This window comes from Artibeus jamaicensis, unplaced genomic scaffold (assembly GCF_021234435.1).
Source record: "Artibeus jamaicensis isolate MK-2021 breed Jamaican fruit bat unplaced genomic scaffold, CSHL_Jam_final contig_233, whole genome shotgun sequence".
In the NCBI taxonomy this organism is placed as follows: domain Eukaryota; kingdom Metazoa; phylum Chordata; class Mammalia; order Chiroptera; family Phyllostomidae; genus Artibeus; species Artibeus jamaicensis.
The window spans coordinates 27,548,969-27,570,799 of NW_026521486.1; the positions used below are offsets into that span (position 1 = coordinate 27,548,969).

Here is a 21,831-nt window from a genome sequence, read left to right on the forward strand (position 1 = left end):
CACACACGCAGTAGTTTTGCTGCATTGTTTTTCCAAAAGTTCATTTTTCCATTAGTTTTTGTTTTTGATAAGGTGAATATATAGATAAGAAAGTGATTTTAAATTGGCTACCTCTTGGGAGAGAGTAATCTACAGGGCAGGCTTATGCTTCGTGCATTTAACCAGAATTTTTAGAATTAAACAGTAATAGTTTCAGCATTCTCTTTAGTTCTATTTTCATTTATCTAAAATGAACGCAACTGAACAGATGTGGCTAGGATTAACTGAGTTGAGAAAAACAGTAGGATAACATGACAGCGAAAAACTCAATCATTTGGTTTTCAACTTGAACCTTAAGCATTAAATCTCACCTATAAAGTTAATAGTTCAATACACGTAACCAGATGTCAGATGAGATTTGTATGAAGACAAATCTAGGAGACATTCCTTTTCCACTGGTACATAAGGTATAGAAACAAAGGGAATAGGTCTACAGCAAAAGTGTGTTTATGGAGAAAAGAACCCAAGACTGAGCACCAGGAGAGGTCATCTTGAATAAATGATACCCTTCTCTCTCTCTCTCTCTCTCTCTCACACACACACACACACACACACGCTCTCTCTCTCTCTCTTTCTATTCTTTTATCACAGTGAGGAAATATCTTCCTGGCTCTAGTTTTCCAAGAATTTATATATATTAAGTATAGGTAAAACAAAGTAATTTTGTAATATTTAAAAAAACTTAAAGATTAAAAAAAAACCGTGTCACTGAGTGCTAACTCAAGTATGCCCTTTACACACTAAACTTCAAAGACTTGTTTCAATATTGCACGTCTGGAACCCACTGTCACAATACACACAGGACTCTGACCCAACCAGGCCGTCGAAAGCTCGGTCACTGGTGTGGCGAGTGCTGTGATTTAAAAATCAAACAGACCAGCTATACACGATAAGGTAAAAAAATAAAAATTATTCTAGAGTCATCTTCAGTTGTCAAATCATCTCCACTGCTGTTCCCAGTACTAAAAAGGATAATCCAAAGCTAGCCATAGTGTCTTGTCTTTTTGTTTATTCAAATCTCATCTTCATAGAAACCATTCATATAAAAATCCAGTTTAAATTTATAAAATAATAAAGTTGAAATCTAAATTACTGGGTTGTAACACGGCTCTAGTAGCACTCAGTTGTCTTTAACTTCATTCAAAGCAATTTTGTTAGAATGTACTGTGACAGCTGTCGTATCAGCCTTCACTTAAAAAAATCAAAATTGGTGAATTTTTGTGCAGCCATTTTATACTGACAATGGAAGAAAGTAAGCAACATCCTTGGCATATTATGCTTTATCATTTCGATAAAGGTAAAAATGCAATTGAAACACAAAAAAAGATGTGTGCAGTATATGGAGAAGGTGCTGGGACTAATCAAATGTGTCAAAAGTGGTTTGTGAAGTTTTGTGCTGATTTCTCGCTGGACAATGCTCCATGGTCAGGTAGACCAATTGAAGTTGATAGCAATCAAATCGAGAGATTAATGAGAAAAATCAATGTTATACCACATGGGAGACAGCCAAAATTCTCAAAATATCCAAATTAATAAAGTTACTGGTGAAAACAAAATACATATCTTTTATTTTACACACACACACACACACACACACACACACACACACACAAAGAAAAGAAAGAAAAAACACTAAACAGACTTTTTGGCCAAGCCAATACATAAAATCTGAATTTGGAGAGCAAATCTGAAACTCTTATTGGGCGAACGATCATATTAAGTTAGTGTCCTAGTGTGTGTATAGCTGTGAGAACAGCAAGCGTGAGGAAGAGGAGCAGTAAAACTCTGAGGAGACATCAGCAACTATTTACTGACTGCTTATGATGTGCCACATTGGTCAAAATCAGCACTTTTCAACCTCAGCACCACTGACATTTTAGGTGGGATAATCCTGTTGGGGGCTGGGGAGTGTTCTGTTCATTGTAAGACACTGCTGAACCTCCCTGAACTCTATCGATTGTGTTAGATGCCAGTAGCATCTACCTGATTACGATCAAACTATGTCTCCAGACAATACCAAATGTCCTTGGGGGAAGAGAGGTAAAACCACCCTGACCGAGAACAACTGATCTAAATGCATTATCTTTGAATCTCCACAACCATCCTGGGACACAGAAACCACTATCCCCCCCCCTTTTCGGACACTACAGTAGAGAGGATTATTACATTGTTAAAGGTCCCACAGCCAGTTAGCGATGTGTCGCTCTGCACACTCAAGTATGTCTAGCTCCAGAGTCCTCACTCAGCTGCCACAATGTGCTGGGATATGTGCAGAAATACACACACTGGAGAACAGAGAAAACTTCCTGTTTCCCAGAATTACTTGGAGGATAAAAAGTAGGTGGTCTTTGCACTCTATGCAACTATAAAGGACTATTGTTCATATTTAATAATAGTAGCAGCAAAACCGATAATAAACAATATTTTACTTGTTCTTCAAATTAGCAGTGCTTATAATTTGAAGAACAAACTGTGATTTTTTTTTTTTGGCGGGGCGGAGGGTGCTCTTTGCCTCCCTGGGAAACTTACGGTCCACAGGAAGTTGTTTGTGTCTCTGGCTATCTCTCACAATACTGCCACCACTGTCGCTGGAGCTGCTGTTCTGACGGGTAACGTTGGCCGGGACCTTTGACAAGGGAGCAGGCGCTGGAGTAGTCGGTGGAAGGGGCACAGGAACAGGAATCGGTGTTGGAGGAGGGGATGGAGCAGAGGGAGGGTCAGCCGGTCTCGGACCATACTCCATCCTTTGTTTCTATAAAAAGAGAAACAATTCATTTAAAACTGGAAAACTATAAACCTGCTCTGGGAAAACAAATTGTACTGTGACAGTACACTTTTAGCTCTTTATCTGTAAACCTACTGGCAATCCACAGCAAATTTATGTGTGTATGTGCACGCACACACACCCCTCCAATTCCACACAGTATAACAATCACTAAAAATCAAGTTTTAAATATTCTATGTATTTGTTCAAAAGCAAAGTGTAAGTTAATGAGTAAAAAGGATATACCAATAGCAAACAGTAGTGTTGATAACAGTAGCAAAAGTCAAGAAAACTGAATTTGAACTTGGAATCACACACAACCAAAGTAAGTCAGAAGATTTCTGATTATTTTATAATTTCCATGAAAAAAAACTTCTAATTGCACTGAAAGTCTAAATATCAGTATCATTAAGCATTACTTATTCCTTACTTTAAATGTATGATACATTGAAAAATGTTTACTATTGTTTTCTAAGCAATGTGTTCAGAAGAAAGGCAGTATTTCAGCTGATGAAAAGACTTTGCTTTACAGTAAACAAGTAATTTTAAAATGTTGTTAACTTATTCAAGTCGTAATCCTTTGTGCCATCCTCCTAATGCTAACGTATGAACATCAGATATTTCCTTTTTAAAGTGGGAATGCTGTGGATGGATAGTGATGAGGGTAATGAATGGTATGGTCTACGTAAAAAATGGCGACTAAAACTCAAAAACATATATTAGAAAAAGGCTGCGTGGGGATTTGTGTTAAAAAATGTGGATATGATAGAATACACAATAATGTTCAGTTATTTAATAAAATTATTATGACATTATAAAACAGTATTTATGCATATTCCCTCTTAAACCACACACAAAAAAGTTAAAACTTTAAACAAAATAATTTAAAGTAATAGAAAACTACATTATAACAAGTTCCAAATTCTCAAAAGGCACTTTTTTTTTTTTTTTTGGTAACATCACAGATACAGAGCAATGGACTTATAATTTGAGTAAAGTTTAGATTCTGCACTCGCACAATTTTAGTTATTCTAAATCTAGAATTAGCAAATAAAATGCAAAAAGGCCTTTTGTTAATCTGGTCCTTTGGTTAGAACAGTACTATTTATTTTTAATTTCTAAATTGGCCCAAATATAAGATAATGGTGATTTTAAATGAGGCCTCCCCAATTTCCACAGAGATCAAAAACATAAACGCCACACACAAATGCCACTTTTAATTAAATCACTGCTCAAAAAACAACACACCAACCATCACCACAGTCGCCTTCACAGCAAATGAGTAACACCTGTGGAAACCAGCGTGCACAGCATCTGGGTTCTTTTCTGCTGTGTCTTTAAAGCTACCACTCACCAGACAGTGGCTGGAGAAGGTGGGAGGGGGATAAAGCAACAATGAAAGCAGGACCAAGAGAAGTGTTTATAATGTTGCTAGGTTTTGGAACGGAGAGAGAGGCAGTGGGGGGACGGAAGGGACAGGGGATTGAGGTTCATGGAGCACAAGCAATGGAGCCGGATGGGAGAGAAGCAGAAATTGCGGACCCCTCACCACTCAAGGCCCAGAAAGATTCTAATATATTAAATAAAAGTTTATTAGCATGATTACTTCCCATGAAACGGTGTTCCTATATTTGGGCCAATAAAATACTTAAAGCAATCAAAATACAGCAAACACCACCACAACGTAATACTTAGCACACACCAAAGTCATCTGATTAAAATATATGCAATGTTCCTCGACAGGAATGTCTTTTGCACATAATTACATGAAGGGTTTGTGAATTCTCACAACAGGATTTTTAAAATGTCAGAGTTTTAATTGCTGTTTTTAAAGCTTAAACTAACAACAAAAAAAATGTGACCAGCTCTGCACTGCATGATGACATTCATACCTTGTGCTTTCATGAAAACAACAGCAATTCGTGTTTTGCTATCCATCAAACAATACTGTGAAAAACTGAACGCACTGTTTCTTACTGTCACAATGAGGCCTGCAGACAGGCTGCCCAGATGTGCGGGGCCTCCTTTCATTCTCCTGTCCTTGCTGGATGGTGCAACTTTCTCAGTGTAGCCTAACAGATCCTCAGGCTTAAATATTTTGTGTGTGTGCCTGCACACACACACATATGCATACTTAAGGTACAGAGAAATCGTATGAAAATTGTTTCATAAGTTACGCCATGAATTTTATTTACTTGCATATTTTCCCTTTTTTTGATCCTCTATTGGTGCCTCAAGCTTCCAACCCCTGAAATACAAAGGGGGAACATGCCTTCCTCAAATCATTACACCCTCTTCTGACATGACAACCAAGTCAGCTTTCCTTTAGAAACTGACTTGTCACTCTTAGTGCGGAGGAAACAGAACCACTCTGGCCCTGGAACCCGCATTCTGGTGCCCCTCTCTTCCCCACTGCCCTTTCCAGAGTACTGCCCAGTGTACTGCCCAGCGTACCGCCCTTCTATCCAGCATTTCTGTCCCTCGGCTATTTTTGGTTGGAGGTAGAGGACTGATGACTCCAATGTCCCCTCAATTTATGGGAAGTTCTGAGGAGCAGAACTGCGCCTTGTACTTTCTTCTCCTGCACCCAGGGCACTGAAAGTTCAAATTCAAAAAAGAAATCTTAATTCCCCCCAGTATGTCCAGGAATTGCTCATTATTAGCACCAAAAGGCCCATGCCCCTACAATTCAGTTCAGAGCACACTGCAATGACTGGTCAGCTTGATGTGACCTATTTTTACACCACAACTGTCACTTCCCAATTCTTGCCTTTTGTCTCCCACAAATATATTATAAAATTCTATTTAAAGCAAAATGTCTTTTTCTCTGTAATAAGTCAGAATTACTAACATCCAAGGAAAATTTACATTTCTATTGATAATTAAGTCTGAATGGGTCACTTTTCTTCAGCCACTAAAGCTCAGTAAAAATCCTCCAGGATTAAAGAAAGTCATTTAGAGATAAGCTCCTTATTCATGCAAGACACTGCTTCATGAGGAAATTATGCAAGCAAGCCCAACAAAGCCATTAAAATTGAACTGTTCTTAGAAATTTAACCTACACACTTTTTGTCTAAATTTGGTCTCTTTGGGACTCTGCGGTGAAAAGTAGGCACAGTTGGGACATTTGGAGGGTGTTAAGTCCAGAGATTGAATGCAAAAATTATATTACAAGTAAGTGCCACGAGGGAAGAAATGTGGGTTACCTCTGACAGCTCACCAAGTAATTGCTATTAGGAAAATGGAGCAAATCACATCAAATGAAAAAATTAACAAGGAAGATGGAACTAAAATAATATCAATTATAATTCACATCAAATATCAGAGAATGTTAGCAAATTAGCTTTTGACAGTAAAATTACATGCCCACAAATCAACCAGTGAAGAAGCTTGTAAAGATATAATTAATTTCCATCACTCTTATCTAGCCATGGAAAACTAATTATATAGACTCAAAAGACAGTGTTAACAGTATAGAGTATTTCAGTAACTATTTGTGTATTAGAGTATTGTGTTTTTAAAATATTAAGTACAGGTTCACCTTATTCTTTTAGCTGATAAAGGAAATACATAGAGTACATCAAATGTAAGACTGATTTTTCTATAAAGCTGATTTCATAAAAGGAAATACACACCTATGTTTTAGTGAGCTTTAGTTTCAAATTTGTAAGCCGTCTAAGCAGGAAATTTTATAATTCTGTACATGTGCAAGCTGAGCAGTAATTTATGTACATGTTTATATACAGGGGTGGGCAAGAGTAGGTTTACAGTTGTAATACAAATAAATAATACAATAAGTGAGAAACAATAATACAAGAATAAACTGTTTTGCATACTCACAACTGTAAACTTGCTTTTGCGCCCCCCCCCGGCCAGATAAATACAATTTATTTCCCAACCTGTGAGGCAACATAAAAGTAACCATCCTTGTCTAAAAACCATACCTCAAATTAACAGATGAGTAGAGTGCTCTGAGCTTATTTTAAAATGTTTTTAAATAACTGAAGATTAGCAGTTGGTCTGCTGGAATGAGCCTGAAGGCCTTTCACTAAAGTGGTCACTCTGCCCAGCAGTACCTGACTGTCTGGACTGAGCTTGAAAAAGAGCATTCGGAACATTCACAGCATGAAATTAGTAGAGCCAGTGGTTTAGTAGTTACCTGTAGAAAATAGTTCCACTTTTAACTTAGGACTATTTATACATGTATGTAGAAAATAACAACATTTTCTGTCCAGACTGAACTGCAGAGATCAACTGAACCCTTCCATTTTGCAGCAGAGCAAACTGGAGCACAGAAAAATAAAACGCTTTCTTGAAGGTCACACAGCTAGTTAGGGGCAGAACCAGGACTAGAATCTGTGTCTATCAATACCTACAGTGGGGCTTTCCCTACAGTATCATAATATCTTAGTGCTAAGAACTAGAGAAGACAGGCAAATTTCTACTGTATTCACGGGACCATAATGTCCAGACACTCATAATGATTTCTATCTTGACAGTCAGCATACTTATAATAATAATAAGCACACAGATTACTAATTAACAGTGAATGTAAGACTCCTTCAATGAAACCTTTGACTGTGTTAGAAACAATGAGGGGCTGGTCTCTGCTGTCGGCATACGGCATGGGGATCTATCTGGGCACAAGGGGAACGCTAGCAGATGAACAGTCGCAGGGCTGGAGATCTGGGAATCGAGTCAAAAGAAATAGGGGAAGTTGGATGTCGCACGCAGATTTCAGGTGGGGACAAAGCACCCTGGATGTCCATCTGTCACAGCTAAAATACTACAAAGCCCTGCTATGTTCTACAACAATATTTTTATCAAGAGATATGCCATTCACCTTCATTTCTCCATAATCTCTCATAAGCATTTACTTCCTTTCCCTGTGGTTTCATTCAATATTGTTTATGTGCCATATCTTTCATAAATTCTTTATTCACTCCTTCCCTTTTATTTTTATAACTCTGGTGAAGCCGCAGGGGAAACACATTAGGTGGGAATGGCTGTCTTTACCAAGCTGTTAAAAATCACTCCAAAGGTGAGGATATTAAATAGGCTGATTCTCAGGGACATCAGGTGGCAATTCAACACCTCTTCACCACCAGTCCAGGCCCTAGCATTCTTGCCACCGAGAGACAATCTCTAATGGAAGAGTGTGAACAACAGGCAGGGGCCGCTGCTGTGCCCTTCCCATGGGAGCTGCCACGGTTTGCACACCTGCTTCTTTACAAGAAGGCGACACAGGGTAAGAAGATAAGAGTCACTGGGTGACACAGATGCCCCAGGATAATAGTTTACACCTAATTCCCTTATTCCCACCATTCACAAAATGTCTATGCTCTAAATGAATTACGTGATTGGAATTATCTTCCTAAATTATAAAAAATTAAATAATTGAAATCCAAAAAACAGATGGACAAGGCAAAAAATCCAACTCCAAGGATGGTTATTAATCAAATCAACCTTTATCACGGTACAATGCATGGTAAAGCTATTCTAAGAAGACATCCCTTTAAGTACCTACACAGCCAAAACCCATACATCTATACAAAGCGAGAGGACAATTTTTTCCAAGAACTGCTCCCCTACTAGCTGACTACCTCAGAGCCTGGGCTGCCGGAGCATCCCCGCAGGTCTGGGTCCCAGTCCCGGCTGCACGCCACTGCGGGCCAGTTACTCTCTGTGCCTTCGTTTCCTCAGATATTAACTGTGCCTCCTCCTCAAGGCGGTGGTGGGAATTAAACAAATTGGTGTTTGGGCAGTGCTGGCATGAGCGCCGTCCACCTCGGAGTGCCATGCCACTGCGCTCTGTGGACGTGAAGGAAGCTTAAGCAGTGACTTGTAAGGGATCATTGTGCAGTACAGCACAGGGATGGAAAGAGTTTGGGGAAGAAGTTTCTTTAAATGTCTTCTAAGTTTTGATATCACTGGAAGGACAAGGTGGGGAAAAGCGTGTTGGCCGTTTCTGCCGAGAGTGGGACCACTGCTTCTGATGCACAAGCGCAGAAAGGGCAGCAGGCTTTCAGGGAGCGCTCAGGGCCAGGCCTCCCATCTCCCCTTTCACCAAGTGCAACATGCCGGCGTCCCATAAATATCTGCGGTGGGAACCAGTGAGAACACGACTATGACACGGAGTTGCCGTTGACATGTCTGTAATCCCATGGAGTTCTATAAGGTCAGGGTGCTGGGATCACTGGAATGAATCTACACAAATCTTTACTGTCAATCTGAAGTAAGCTGCAGGACTTTTTGTTAAGATGCTGTAGATAAAGGTATCTGGTAACACTGCTAGAGATATAAAATAATTGACATATATTTCCAAGGATGCTTTTTTCTTTCCCATCTTAGTCTATCTAATCATTTTGTCTGTGTGCATGTGTGTGTTAGGTTGGCTTTCAGAACAGAAATCCTTTTACAGTAATATTTATGCCAGATAGCACAGAGCAGATTGTCAAACTTGCTTATTAAAATTTTACAAGATTCTGGTGGTTTTGATGGGCTCAGCCCCCAAATTTTCAGGAGGAGATTTAAAAAGCAGATTGTTTTTAAGACCCAGGCCCTCAAACTACACACACAGACACAGCCCTCGAATTTCCAAACACAGTTCCACACACATCAGCACCTTGAGAGCTGCATCCAGAAATTTTCAGAAGACAGTCAGATAGTGTTGAAAAGTTTAAAAGGGAGAAACCCAAACTGGCAATTGCCACAGTTTTTATTTACATAAGGGAGCAAAACAAACTCCTGAGACTGGTGAGTACTTTTCTTGGTTGTGCCAAAATTGACAAAAATGTAAGATGAGGTTCTGTTCAAAAAAGGAGGGTCAGACTTCATGTTCTCTCAAAGTATTCATTCTACCTCTGATATGTATTTATAGTTATGGTTCACTTTTAAACAGGAGCAACCTTTAAACAGAAACGTCAACTATGGCTCAAACCAGGAATCAAAATTGAAGGGCAAGACAAGCCTATCAGTGAACATGAAAAGGAAAGAGAGGTTAAACTTCTTAGGAAATCATGGGGTGGGGAAGAACACTTAGAATTTATATTATTTGCAAGTTTTAGATATTTTATCGAAGTTTGGCCATTTCTAGCAACTATGCACACAAGTAGAAATAAACTTGGGATAACTGTTTCTAACACCTAAAATATAAACTCTCGGCTTCTGCTCACATACAGCAACTGGTGATATCGTTTGTGAATAGTGTCTTTTAGAGTCCGCCATGAGTTGAATGTTAAGAACAGTCTACAGAGCTCAAAGGGGATATACTCTAGTACTGTTCTTGGCATACATTTCAAGCATACACCCTTTAACACTGTTTAAGGAATTTAGTCAAAACCTCTATAGGAAAGAACATGAAGAATTAGCATTTATAAACCAAACAGAAGCCTCTATTATGTCAGGTAACCACATCTCAGAATCAGAAAAGTAAGAACTTAAGAAAGGAAAAGGTATTAAAACCAGCTTAGAAAATTCACTTCAAAAATCCACGGGAAATGGAGTAGACCATACCTTGAACAACTCAAACTCCTTCTTTGGCATCAACAGCTAATGACAAATAATGAACATGAAATAAGTACATAATACAGATGCATATCAGACCAGCCAAAACATGAGCACAGCAAACAGAATTTCCATAGCCATCCTTTTAAGTTATAAAGCTGTATAAATTGTGTACTACTTTTTCCCTTTAAACATCTGTTTGATTCTTAGATTCTATAAGGCCAAAGTCGATGTGGGTAAGGGCAGGGCCTTAGCAGCTATGAAAGCCATGAGGAGCCAGAATTTAAACTTAAATGAGTGGTCACAGCAGCAAATGACCTCGACCCTAGGTTAGGACTTTTTGCATTTTACTAAGCCTAGGTATGAAAATGAACTATTTCTCGGCACATTCTATATAGCTTCTACTCAAATTTATGTGGTCAGATATAATCTTTTGCTCAAGCTTCTGAAAATTCAAAGAATTCTTATGGGACATGAGAGAGAAGCCACCACAGGTTGAGAGGCTATACATGGGTCAGTCCATCCATTCTGTCTCTGTTGGAGGATCTGACTCCATAGAGATCCTGTCTGAGCAAAAATCCACATATTTTAATAGCGAGTGAATTCAGGTGTTAGGGTAAATGAGAGAACCAGAATCACTTAAATTCCGGAAATCTGACTCAAGAACTTTTCAATGATCAAGAAGAGAAAACCTGATCCATGCAACCTATATCATAAATACATTTAAATATTAAAATCAAGAGGGGGAAAATAAATAAATACTCAGGTATAAGGTGAGATAAGTGCAAGTTCAAGGTTGGCCAGGGGCAGAACATTCAAGAGAATGAGGGCAAAGGCTGGTGAAGGTGAATTGCTGGATCCTCCAGCCTGTCTCAGCACCACCATCTACCAAGAAGCAGCCAATGAACAGGAGGGCTATGGTAAGAGTGAAGAGGCAGAAATGCCATTTCTTCAAATGTCAGAAACATTGTAGAATGATAAAAACAGCATTCAGAGAAACACTCATTTACTCGCAAACATGTTGAGGAAATCCTAAAGATTTAAACCATAAAACATATGTATAATTCACCCCCATGTCTCTCACCTTGCCCCTGAAATATCCTAGGAAAAAATTGTATAAATTGTATGGCCAAATAACTCTCAAAATGATTAACACACAAAATGTATTTAAATCCTAGTTGAGTGATGAATTTTAAAATTTGTTCAACTTAAATTTAGCTAAAAAATAGCTACCTGTATCGTATGTGTGTATGGTGGATCGGCACGCCCTAACCCAGATTCTGTAGGTCTCACAATATCCAGAATGTTGTTTGGCACAAATCCAGAGTCTCCACTTGCATTTCGAACTTTCCACCACTGCTTCCTATCATCGAGGATCTGTCATTAGGCAAGAAAATAAAGACATCATTTCTGTACCAAAACTTCCTATAAAGGAAGTTCGATTTTTATTCCTAGACCAAAAAACTTTAACTTCTATTAAGTTGGCTTAGCATAAACATGTTGAGGGATGGATGATTCCTAGGAATTACAATTACTAGTACAGCACAGGTATGGTACCACTATCACGGATCCATCTAAGGCCCATGCTACCTAACACAGATGTGTATTTGCAATATACCTAAAATATTTATAGATAACTAAGATGAGTCACTTGGAAATGTTTACACGTCGACTCTATCCTTGGAAAAGTATAAAAACCTCCTTTTTTCCCCAACAAAATCTGCTGTGATTATCCCATTATAATTTAAAAAGATGAACATTCCGTTATAAACTAAGAAAAGATACTTAGGTGTCATGGTAGATTATTCCTACAACCATTAGCTCATTCACTGCTGGGTATATTTGTGCCAAGGTACTAGAATAGAAAGGACAATGTTTTCTCTTATTAAAATATTATCATACAAACTGACAGTGGCCAGAGGGGAGGGGGAAGGAGGATAACAGGGGACAGAAGGAGCAAGGTCAAGTCAAGGAACACCCATGGGCAAGGATAGCAGGGGAGACGACTGGATGTGGGAGGTGAGGGGTAGGTCGGGCAGGGGAGGGTAATGAGGGGGGGGAATGGGAAGAACTTTAATTGAACAACAATAAAAAATTAAAAATAAAATAAATGTATGTATCTAAAAATATTCTGGTACATCTACACATAAATTGATAAATAATCCTGATTCCAAATTGAATAAAGACTAGAAGGAAGAAGAGATCAAAGTAAGCCAACAAACCCAACCTTCCCTGCCTCTCTCCACTCCCACCCCCATCCAAGAAACGACTGACCAACCACACACAGATAAAGCAGCTTCCCCTTTTAAACGGATGCGTTTATCTATAACATGCTCTACCCTTGGTAAAATAAAGTAATACTGAAGAAGTATTTCTTGATCTCAACATTTCTTTGAGAAAGATTTAGGTATAAACCAAAAGAAGAATATAACAAATCCACTTTAGTAAGAATAGATAAAGGTAAAACTCTATTACCTCTAAAATATCATCTTTTAGAACTGAGAGCTCACTGCTGTTCCTCGCCACAAAGTCGTACTTGGATTTGGCATATTTCTTGGGCTGTGTTACAAGTGGATCATAATTTCTATAAAAAGAAAAAAAAACAATTATTCTACTAGCTCTTCCTAAAGGTTAAAAACAGAAGTAAAACACTAAGACAAGTGAATTCCTACCAGGAAACAGTCTAACAAATTATTTTGATAGTAGTTTAGTTTTATTATATTTTATGGAATATAAAAACTAAAAAAAAAAACAACTCTGGGGTTCTTACTAGTAAAAGGAACGAAATATGGCTAGAGAAAAAATAAATAATGCAAAATCACAAAGCTGGCTGGTACTAACACAAATCTAGAATGCAAGTCTATGAATCCTTTAACCACTAAACATACCTTCTAGCTATCGCTTTGTTAATTAGCTTCTCTACCATGAAAGAATTAGGATAAAGATCAATGTTAGCATTTGTGTAAAATTAAAGGAGACTGAAGATAGCTGCCATAGTGGTAATATAAATTATAAGTTGATTTCACTAATTCAAGTAATATGTTCAATTTATTAACCAAATATATATTTAGAAATTCTGACTGTTAATTTTTATGAAAGTTTTATCCAGTTATTTAAACTGCAAGGGAATGTATGGATTAATTACAAACCAATAATTAATTTCTACATAATTAATCTAATCAATTAATTCACTATAAGCTTATTTTAATAGAAAGAACATGTCTAAGAGTTCTATATTTCAAAAATGAAAAACTTTCTTAAAAAGCCAAATGCTTCTTTTAATCATTAAACTACCACAAATATATTTAACAACATAATTAAAATACTTTTATATATAATACAATAAAATCTGAAATATATCAACAGTGGACTAATATTTTGTTACTTTAACAAAATAAATTTAGCCCTGGCTAGGCTCAGTGGATTGAATATAGGACTGTGAACCAAAAGATCACCGGTTTGATTCCCAGTCAGGGCACATGCCTGGGTTGCAGGCCACGTCCCCAGTTGGGGATGTGCAAGAGGCAACCAATGTATCTCTCACATGTGAATGTTTCTCTCCCTCTCTTTCCCCTTTCATTTACCTCTCTCTAAAAATAAATGAATAAAATCTTTAAAAATATATATGTATGTAATAAATATAACTGTTTTTTATTAATTTTACTCCCTAATATTCCCCTCCATTTACATTCCCATGTCTCCTCACACATCTCTGTAAGGTGAAACAGAAAAGGGACTAAAGATGTTTGGTCGTCCTTCTCCTATTAAAGTGGCCATTCTTTTTGTTGCCCACCAAGGTTCTGGAATAATGAGTCACAGCAGACCCTGCAGGACAGCTGTGGACACAATGTATCCTGTCACCATAAGTACATGGCTACTTCTTAGACAGTAACTCCAGAACCAGAGGGTCAGGGACAAAGAAAAAAAATGAACTGTGAGATACACTACCTGTTGGCTATTCTTGGTATATTTAAAGTATGAGAAAAGTGGAAAAAGTATAAGTATGGCCAATTATTACATATTATTAACAATATAAATTTTAAACTGTGTTCCATGGATTTCCCCCCCCCCCATCTCTAGTTTATATGATCACATTCTAAGATTTCACTGGGGGGCAGAGATAAAAGAGATTCAATCACACTAAAACTTACAAAAATAGTCATTTCAGTTCCCATCTTTCCCTCCTCATGTTCTCTCCTATGATCTGGAAAATAAGCACTACTAATAATGGAGAGCTGATACCATAACAAAGGGTAGATTCGCTCAGTGCCAGTGTGTGTCCCAATCAGTGGGTTAAAAAAACAAAACAAAACTGGCTGCACTTCTCATAGAAGTCTTTGTTATCTTGTGTGTCTCAGGAATGATTGCCCAGTGTGCACTTACAAAGTACTTTTGAATTTACAAATCTTTAGTTTCTCACTTTCTCTTGATTAAACATACATATCACGCTAACATAGCTATCAATCTGAAAAATCACACCTTGTAATTTCTTAGACGTTCCAAAGTTTCTTAAAAGACCTAGGATGTATAAACATGATGCAGTCTCTCTTTCTAATCTGGAGTAATAGATATACTAGGTCTGCCCAGAAGGTATCCAGCCATGTACAAGAAACACTGTACACAGGACAATGACAACTCAGTCTCCTTCAAAGTAGGTACCTTGGGACCTCACAGAGTTCTCCCAATTGCCATCAGCTGCCCTGCCATATTTTCCTGAATCAATGATTTGAAATCTTTTCCCTTTTAAAGGTGATTGGGAACAGCCAGAAGTCATAGGACACCAAATCTCTGCTGTAAAGGGGCTGAGTCACCTGGGTGATTTAATGTTTTGCCAAAAAACCCTGCATGAGATGTGATGTATGGGCAGGCTTATTGTTGTAATGAAGTTGCCAGTCAACAGCTGCCCATAGCTGTGGCCTTCTGAGTCATCCAAATAGTTTCCGCACAGGAACGTTCAAGCTTAAGGCAAAATTTGATGCAAACTTGTTGCTCAGTCATTTTCAGTGTGATGGCCACACAGTACACATGCTCGCTCAATGGCATCTACCGCCCCCACTGACTAGTACAGCGAAGTCCTCAATGTTCACGCATGCACATTCCAGTCCACTCTCCTTGGCTGCCAGGTTACCTGAATGTTGTGCAAACTGTTCTTGTTACAGTAATGATGGCTGGAACTGTTCCTGGACAGACCTCATGTACTCAATATAGAGTAGATGTGGAGAGAGCAATGATCTGAGACTTCTCTAAAATACCAGTTACTTTTGAATGGTGGTGCAAGATAATCCCTCAGAGGTGAGGGCTCTAAATTCAACAGGCGATTTGTCTAGAGACACAGTCATTTCACTGAAGGGTCACTATACTTTGATGGTGTTTACTGCATTCCTGGCACACAACAGAGTTTAAATTGATGATAATTATTATAAAAACAAAATCCAAACCTCTGTGTGTTTCATATCAGATGAGAACTTTCAGTTTTTGCAATAAGGATGACAAATTTTCTCAGCAACACAGATAATCGCTGGTCCATGAGTCTAGTAACTGTCCAGCTCCCATTACACCAGCACAGGGGATGGGATCCACAAAGACAACTGAGTTATCCAATCCACCCACTGCTCAATGTATTTTTTAAAAGGTCTTTCTCTGGTTAAACTTTGGTAACTCTAAGGTCTGTATACCAGAATATCTTTTCATGGAATTTCCAGTACTAAGTTCCATTTAAATTTTTTATACATCGAAGGTTACTAAAATAAACCTTATGAGGTTCACCGTAGAATTCTCTGAATGAGGTAAAAATATATAGTATCTTTAAAAATAATGTCCCTTACATTATCTGGCATATCCTATAGAAATTTCAATGAGATAAATATTTTTGAGGAACAGCCAGGAACCTTGAAGACAAATTAGAAATTCAAATCACAGTGTCAACCTATACTTCAAAATTTTTAATTCTCATTCTGTTTCTTGACTTAATTTTTTTTAATTTTATCATTTAATTTTAATATTAATATCCTTTTAAGTGCATATAATTGAAGCGAGCTGCCTGAATCCATTTTGGAAGTGGACAGGGTACAGAGGTATAAATAAATCTGTAAGTCAAAGGTAAACTCCCATGATATTCTATAAAGATCAAGGTAAAGGTTTAAAAGACTTTGTGGTAAGCACCTAAATAAATGGTACAGGTTTTTCCACCAGTGATGTTGCAGACCTTATAGATTTGCAGCTGAAGGACAAAGAGGTAATGACTCTGAAACGCTGCACACACTATCACATCCTCATCCAGCTATTTAATAAAGCATCAAGTAAATCTACAAACATTTACCGAGTGGCCACAGTGTGCAAGATGTGGTCTTAAAATGGAACATGATCCAAGTTTTTTAGTATCAATAGGTATTGCAACTGAACACACATGAAAAATGTACTAAAGTTACTTTCTGATTACTCAGCTATGAAAAACCATCCTAATTTACTAGAGTTATGAAGCAAAAAGTAAGAATCACTAATTTGAAATAGCTTCCTGATTATTAACAACTAAGATAGAAAAAAGAAAATATGATGAGTAATGAATTAGTCAAGAGGAATTTCAATAAAATAATTTTTAAACTTCAAAACTGATTTCCACCTGTATCTACTAAAAACTGAATCTATAATTAAAAGGTGTTTCATGTGTTGGCATTTTGAAAATGTATTATTCATCGCTGACTTTTTTGTACTCAATTTTATATGTTAATAATACCTGCATAATTTCTACGCTATTTAAGTATTAATTCTATCATCATTCCCAACAGAAAACAAAAATTTTAAATCCCACCTCCTTTAGGTCTTATTAAGAAAAAACATACTGAAAAAAAATAATAAAGGGCATGCAACCCTCATGGTGAGAGAGGCCTTGAGTTAGAAATGTATTAGAACACATTGTCTATACTGCACCTCATCTGTGTGATCACTCTCCCATACCCTCGTTCCCAACATTTCTTCTTTCCTTTGTCTTACATATAACGGTTGGCCTCTAGGTCAAGCTCACTGGTAGTGGCTAGAAAACATGACTGAAGAAGTGAACCTATTCCAATTCCTTTATTTCTTCCCCATCTCAATTTCCCATCTCTGTCTACATTAAATTTAAGAGGGAAAATATGGGAAAATTAATGAAATGTGCAGCTGGAAACAGAGAATAAAATACAGTAAGACAAAAATGGCAAGTAAGGCATTGACTCCATTTAAATATTTAGTTTATCTTTAGTTTAAATATTTCTTATCTAAAGGAAGGTTTGTTTGTTTTTGTTGGAGGAGAAGATGGAAATTATTTCCTTTAAGAGTTACACAGCTGGAAAAATCCTTAGAGACCATCCGGTACAAAGTAGTTGAGAATTTCAAAACAATTCTTTCTTCTTTATTCACAGGTTTTGTCAGAAGCATCCTTTTAAACAGGAAAAGTCATCCAAAGACAGTTGTACTGCATCAGAATTACAGACTGGAGGCCCTGTGCGTCAAAGCCAGTTCTATAAGGCAATAGCGGGAACTTCATCAAACAACGGACAGAGGGAAGTTTAAAAGAAGTAGCGTACAGTGCAGGCACTGGCACTTCTGTTTGCACTAAATCAGAGACAGTTGGCCCCAACTCCCCAAATGATGCCCAGGAAATATTACCTATCCACATGGCGATTAGGAGTTGGCTTAAAAGGAACAGCAGCTTCCCCTTGGTCCTGAGGGGGTCCTCTTGTGTAGACGTTATTGAATGCATACCCATCGGGTGGAGGTGGAAGATACTCTGATACACTGGATTGCTGACAGACAGAGAAGGGATTAAAGAATCACCAATATTACTTCACTGAATGAGCACTGATGTCAATCAATAAGAACACTTAACTACACTGTGTGATCAACTACACAATTTCATTTTCAAGTAATTAATCATTAAATTAATAAATTATAAAATGAAGTGAATATATTTTGTCCAAGACCTACTTATAATAAGAAAATGAATTAGAACAAAGGTTAAATTTTAGTTCTGGAAATATCCAGGTATAAAACTACACAGGCATAACTTGGACATATTGCGGGTTTGGTTGCAGACCACCACGATGAAGCCAGTATCGCAATCAAAAAAGCAGGACTATTTTTGCTGGTGAAGGGTCTGGCCCTTAATTTGTAAAAAACGCAACATCTGTGAAGAGCAATAAAGTGAGGCACATACAGCAAGGTATGCCTATAAATGCTTTCCTTGGAATTTCACTGAGTTGATTTTAGACTTAGGCAGATTTTAACAGCTTGTATAAAATAAAGTGAGTTTAAAAACAACAATGAAACTCTTAACCCTTGCTTTCTATGTTTAAAAACTCTGCCAAGGTAAATATTGCCACATGAAGATCATCTGAACTCAGTGCATTAAAATTATACCACCCTCTCATTTGTTCTCATTTTTTCAAATTTGTACAGACAGTTTTTTTGTTTGTTTTTGTTTTTTTAATGGCAGCACTATTATCCAATTTACTGTTAAGGAAAACACAAACAGAAACACACTGATGTTAACACTGATGTGAAGTCAATAAGCCAGAAGACAACACTGGAGTCACTTGTGTCTGCAGCTACCACAGCTCAGACCTGAGCCCACTGGGCTGACCAAGAGGAGAACTGAGGTCTATGGTGCCCACTGAGCAGCATGGTTTTAAAGCTATGGGGGGAAACAAAGAAACAAAACACAAGTCATCTAAAGATTTTGTGTTGTTACCTCACATAAAATGAAATAGGGGATGATGCAAAAAGAAACAGGACTCATCAACATGGACAACAGTGTGGGAACTGCAATGGGTGTGAAATGGGTGGAGGTGAAAGAGGGTATAAGGAAGATAGTCATGAAAAATGCAGTAAAAATTTATTCAAAAAGAAAAACAAAAAAATAAAAAATGAAACTACTATATGATTCATCAGTCCTACTACTGGATATTACTGAAGAAAATAAGATTTGAATTTTGGAGAGATATGCACCCCAATGTTCATGTCAGCATTATATTTATAATGGCTAAGACATAGAAACAGCCTAGGTGTCCATCAACAGATGAGTAGCTAAGGAAGATGTGTCATTCTGTGCATGCAGGGCGGGGCAAAAGTACACTTCCGGTTGTAAGTACACAAAACACGAAGTTTACTCTTATATTATTATTCATTATTATATTCTTTTCCATACAAACAACTGTAAACCTACTTTTGCCCCATCCTGTACATAGAATAATGGAAATACTACTCAGCCATGAGAAATAAGGAAATCCTACCATTTGGGACAATATGGATAAACGAACCATAAGGACATTATATTCCGTGAAATAAGCCAGAAAGAAAAAGATAAATATTGCATGGTATCACTTACATGTGGAATCTTTTTAGAAAAACAGTCCAACTCATAGAAAAAGTAGAAAAGTGGCCGCCTGGGTCTGGGGAAAATAGGGAGAGGCCTGTGCACAGGTCTGAGGATCTAACGTAGAACATGGTGACTATCATTTATAATGCTGTAATGTATAACTAAAATTTGCTAGAAGAGTAGACTTTAAATGCTAACAACAACAACAAAGATAGATTATGTGAGGTGATGAATGTTAATGTATTAATTAACCAGATTAGGGACGCTATTCACTATCAAATCACTGTAACACATTGTAGTGGTATTTCATGTAAAGATAAAGATTTTTTTGTCAATTATACTTCAATAAAGCTGAAAATGAAAATAAAAACAAATGCCTTAATTAATTCAGTTTATCACTTTCCTAGGAGAGGGTAGAGGAGTTAGAGGGCCAGGCAGTTTTTTATTAAAGGCTGTTACAGAGGGCGGAGTTTGGGAAACTGTTAGCATCACCCACACCTTTTGCCCAGCTCAGAACATCGGAGTGAGGTCAGCCAGGATGAAATCACTGGGCCTGAGAGTGACTGGGCGCAGTACAAGGGAGGAGACAGAGGAGGCCAATGACTAAGTGTGATGACTGCACAGGCTTGGTTGGAACTGCTTGCTGCTGGTTCGGAGGAAGTGGGGACGCTGAGCAGTGCCACCCTCTCTGTCACTCCACTTCGCCTATGCCTTTTGATTCTAAACAAAGCCTGAATCACCCAAGTCTTGTCCTGAGTGTATTTATAATGGCAGCAATAAAGTATAATAAAATCTCTCTCCTGGGGATGATTGTATTTTTATGCATTTTAAATCACCATTACTTGGCTTCTTTTCCAACAAAATCTTATGGTATAAAATTCCCTAGAACTTCTAGCAGGCACATTTTTTTTTAAACCTCTGAATAAGTACTTAATCCATAAAATGGAAAATAATTTACAACAGGAAAGTGGTAATTCATTGTAAGAAAGGATTCTCAATAATTCTTCTTTTAAAGTTATTTATTCAGTGAGAGCAGACAAACTTTTACACTGGAAGCCCCGAATATACTTGTCTCTCTTTAAATACACAAACTGAAAAAGAACTCACAAATGTGAATTTCTGAGGCTTAATTATAAAGTAGATATATTTTCTTATTTCAGATATGAAGATTGTTAGCTGAAAATTTCTGTAATTTGAAAATAGTCAGCTGTAACCATAGCAACAGCAAGTGTATCATAATTTCATGTTTGATTACAATTTTCCTCTAAAAACCTTTGCCCTTTATGAGGAAAAATAAATTCACAGTGATGGGGTCTGAACTATGAAATTACAGCTAGGGACACAGCCTGCAAAACAACTGCCAGAGCTATGAGGTCATCTTTTTAATTACTCAATTAGAGGGAAGGACAGTTAAGGAGTCCACCTATACTCTTATATGCAATCAGAGGGAGGAAAAAGAGTTACATTAGAAAGAAATTGTTTAAAGCAATACGGTTGCTTTATTTTAAAGTTTCAGAATTTAACCAATCTTCTATAATATTATGGTTATTGTCTGAGGGAACAATTTAAAAACATTTAATTTATATATATCTTTTCTCTTTAAAAGTAAAGATTGACTCTGGTTTGTTAATTCACTCACTGATAGCATATTCACTACATTATAAATACCCACAGCAGTCCAAGAAAATTAACCTAAGAGATTAAACAAAATGAACAGGATTTCAAGGTGGATGTAGTCATCAATTACTGTTTCTTCTTCAAACTAGATCTCATTAATTTACTTCCTAAATTCTATCATCCTATTCAGTTTGGTTAAGCATTAACCAATGTTTAATTTTCTTTTCTGATAGAACAAGAAAAGTTATGGAAAGCCCTGGCTGGTGTGGCTCAATGGATTGAGCACCAACCTGCGAAGCAAAGGGTCGCCGGTTTGATTCCCAGTCGGGGCACATGCCTGGGTTGCAGGCCAGGTCCCCAGGAGAGGGTGTGCAAGAGGCAACCACACACTGAGGTTTCTCTACCTCTTTCTCTTCCTTCCCCTCTCTCTAAAATTAAATAAATAAAATCTTTAAAAACAAGAGTTATAGAACAATCATTTTTAAGGAATCTCTTAATTTGCTCTCCAAATAGGTTTACTATGAAGTGCACTAAATATATAAAAGATATAATA

At 37.4% G+C, this 21,831-nt stretch overlaps 1 protein-coding gene and 1 non-coding gene across 9 annotated transcripts in view; both read right to left on the bottom strand.

Moving 5' to 3' along the window:
* The window catches only part of EPS8 (epidermal growth factor receptor pathway substrate 8), a 170,444-nt gene that overhangs the window by 10,265 nt on the left and 138,348 nt on the right, over nt 1-21,831 (bottom strand). For all 8 annotated transcript variants that reach the window (XM_053661552.1, XM_053661547.1, XM_053661553.1 and 5 more), the window contains 4 exons: nt 17,954-18,090; nt 12,785-12,893; nt 11,543-11,686; nt 2,569-2,791 (listed from right to left, as the gene is read on the bottom strand). In XM_053661552.1, the coding sequence (XP_053517527.1) occupies nt 2,569-2,791; nt 11,543-11,686; nt 12,785-12,893; nt 17,954-18,090 (613 nt within the window). The remainder of the gene's footprint in view (nt 1-2,568; nt 2,792-11,542; nt 11,687-12,784; nt 12,894-17,953; nt 18,091-21,831) is intronic.
* Nucleotides 738-895, bottom strand: LOC119042865 (small Cajal body-specific RNA 1). Its single transcript, XR_005081308.2, has one exon. It is a non-coding gene; the product is annotated as a small Cajal body-specific RNA 1 (non-coding RNA).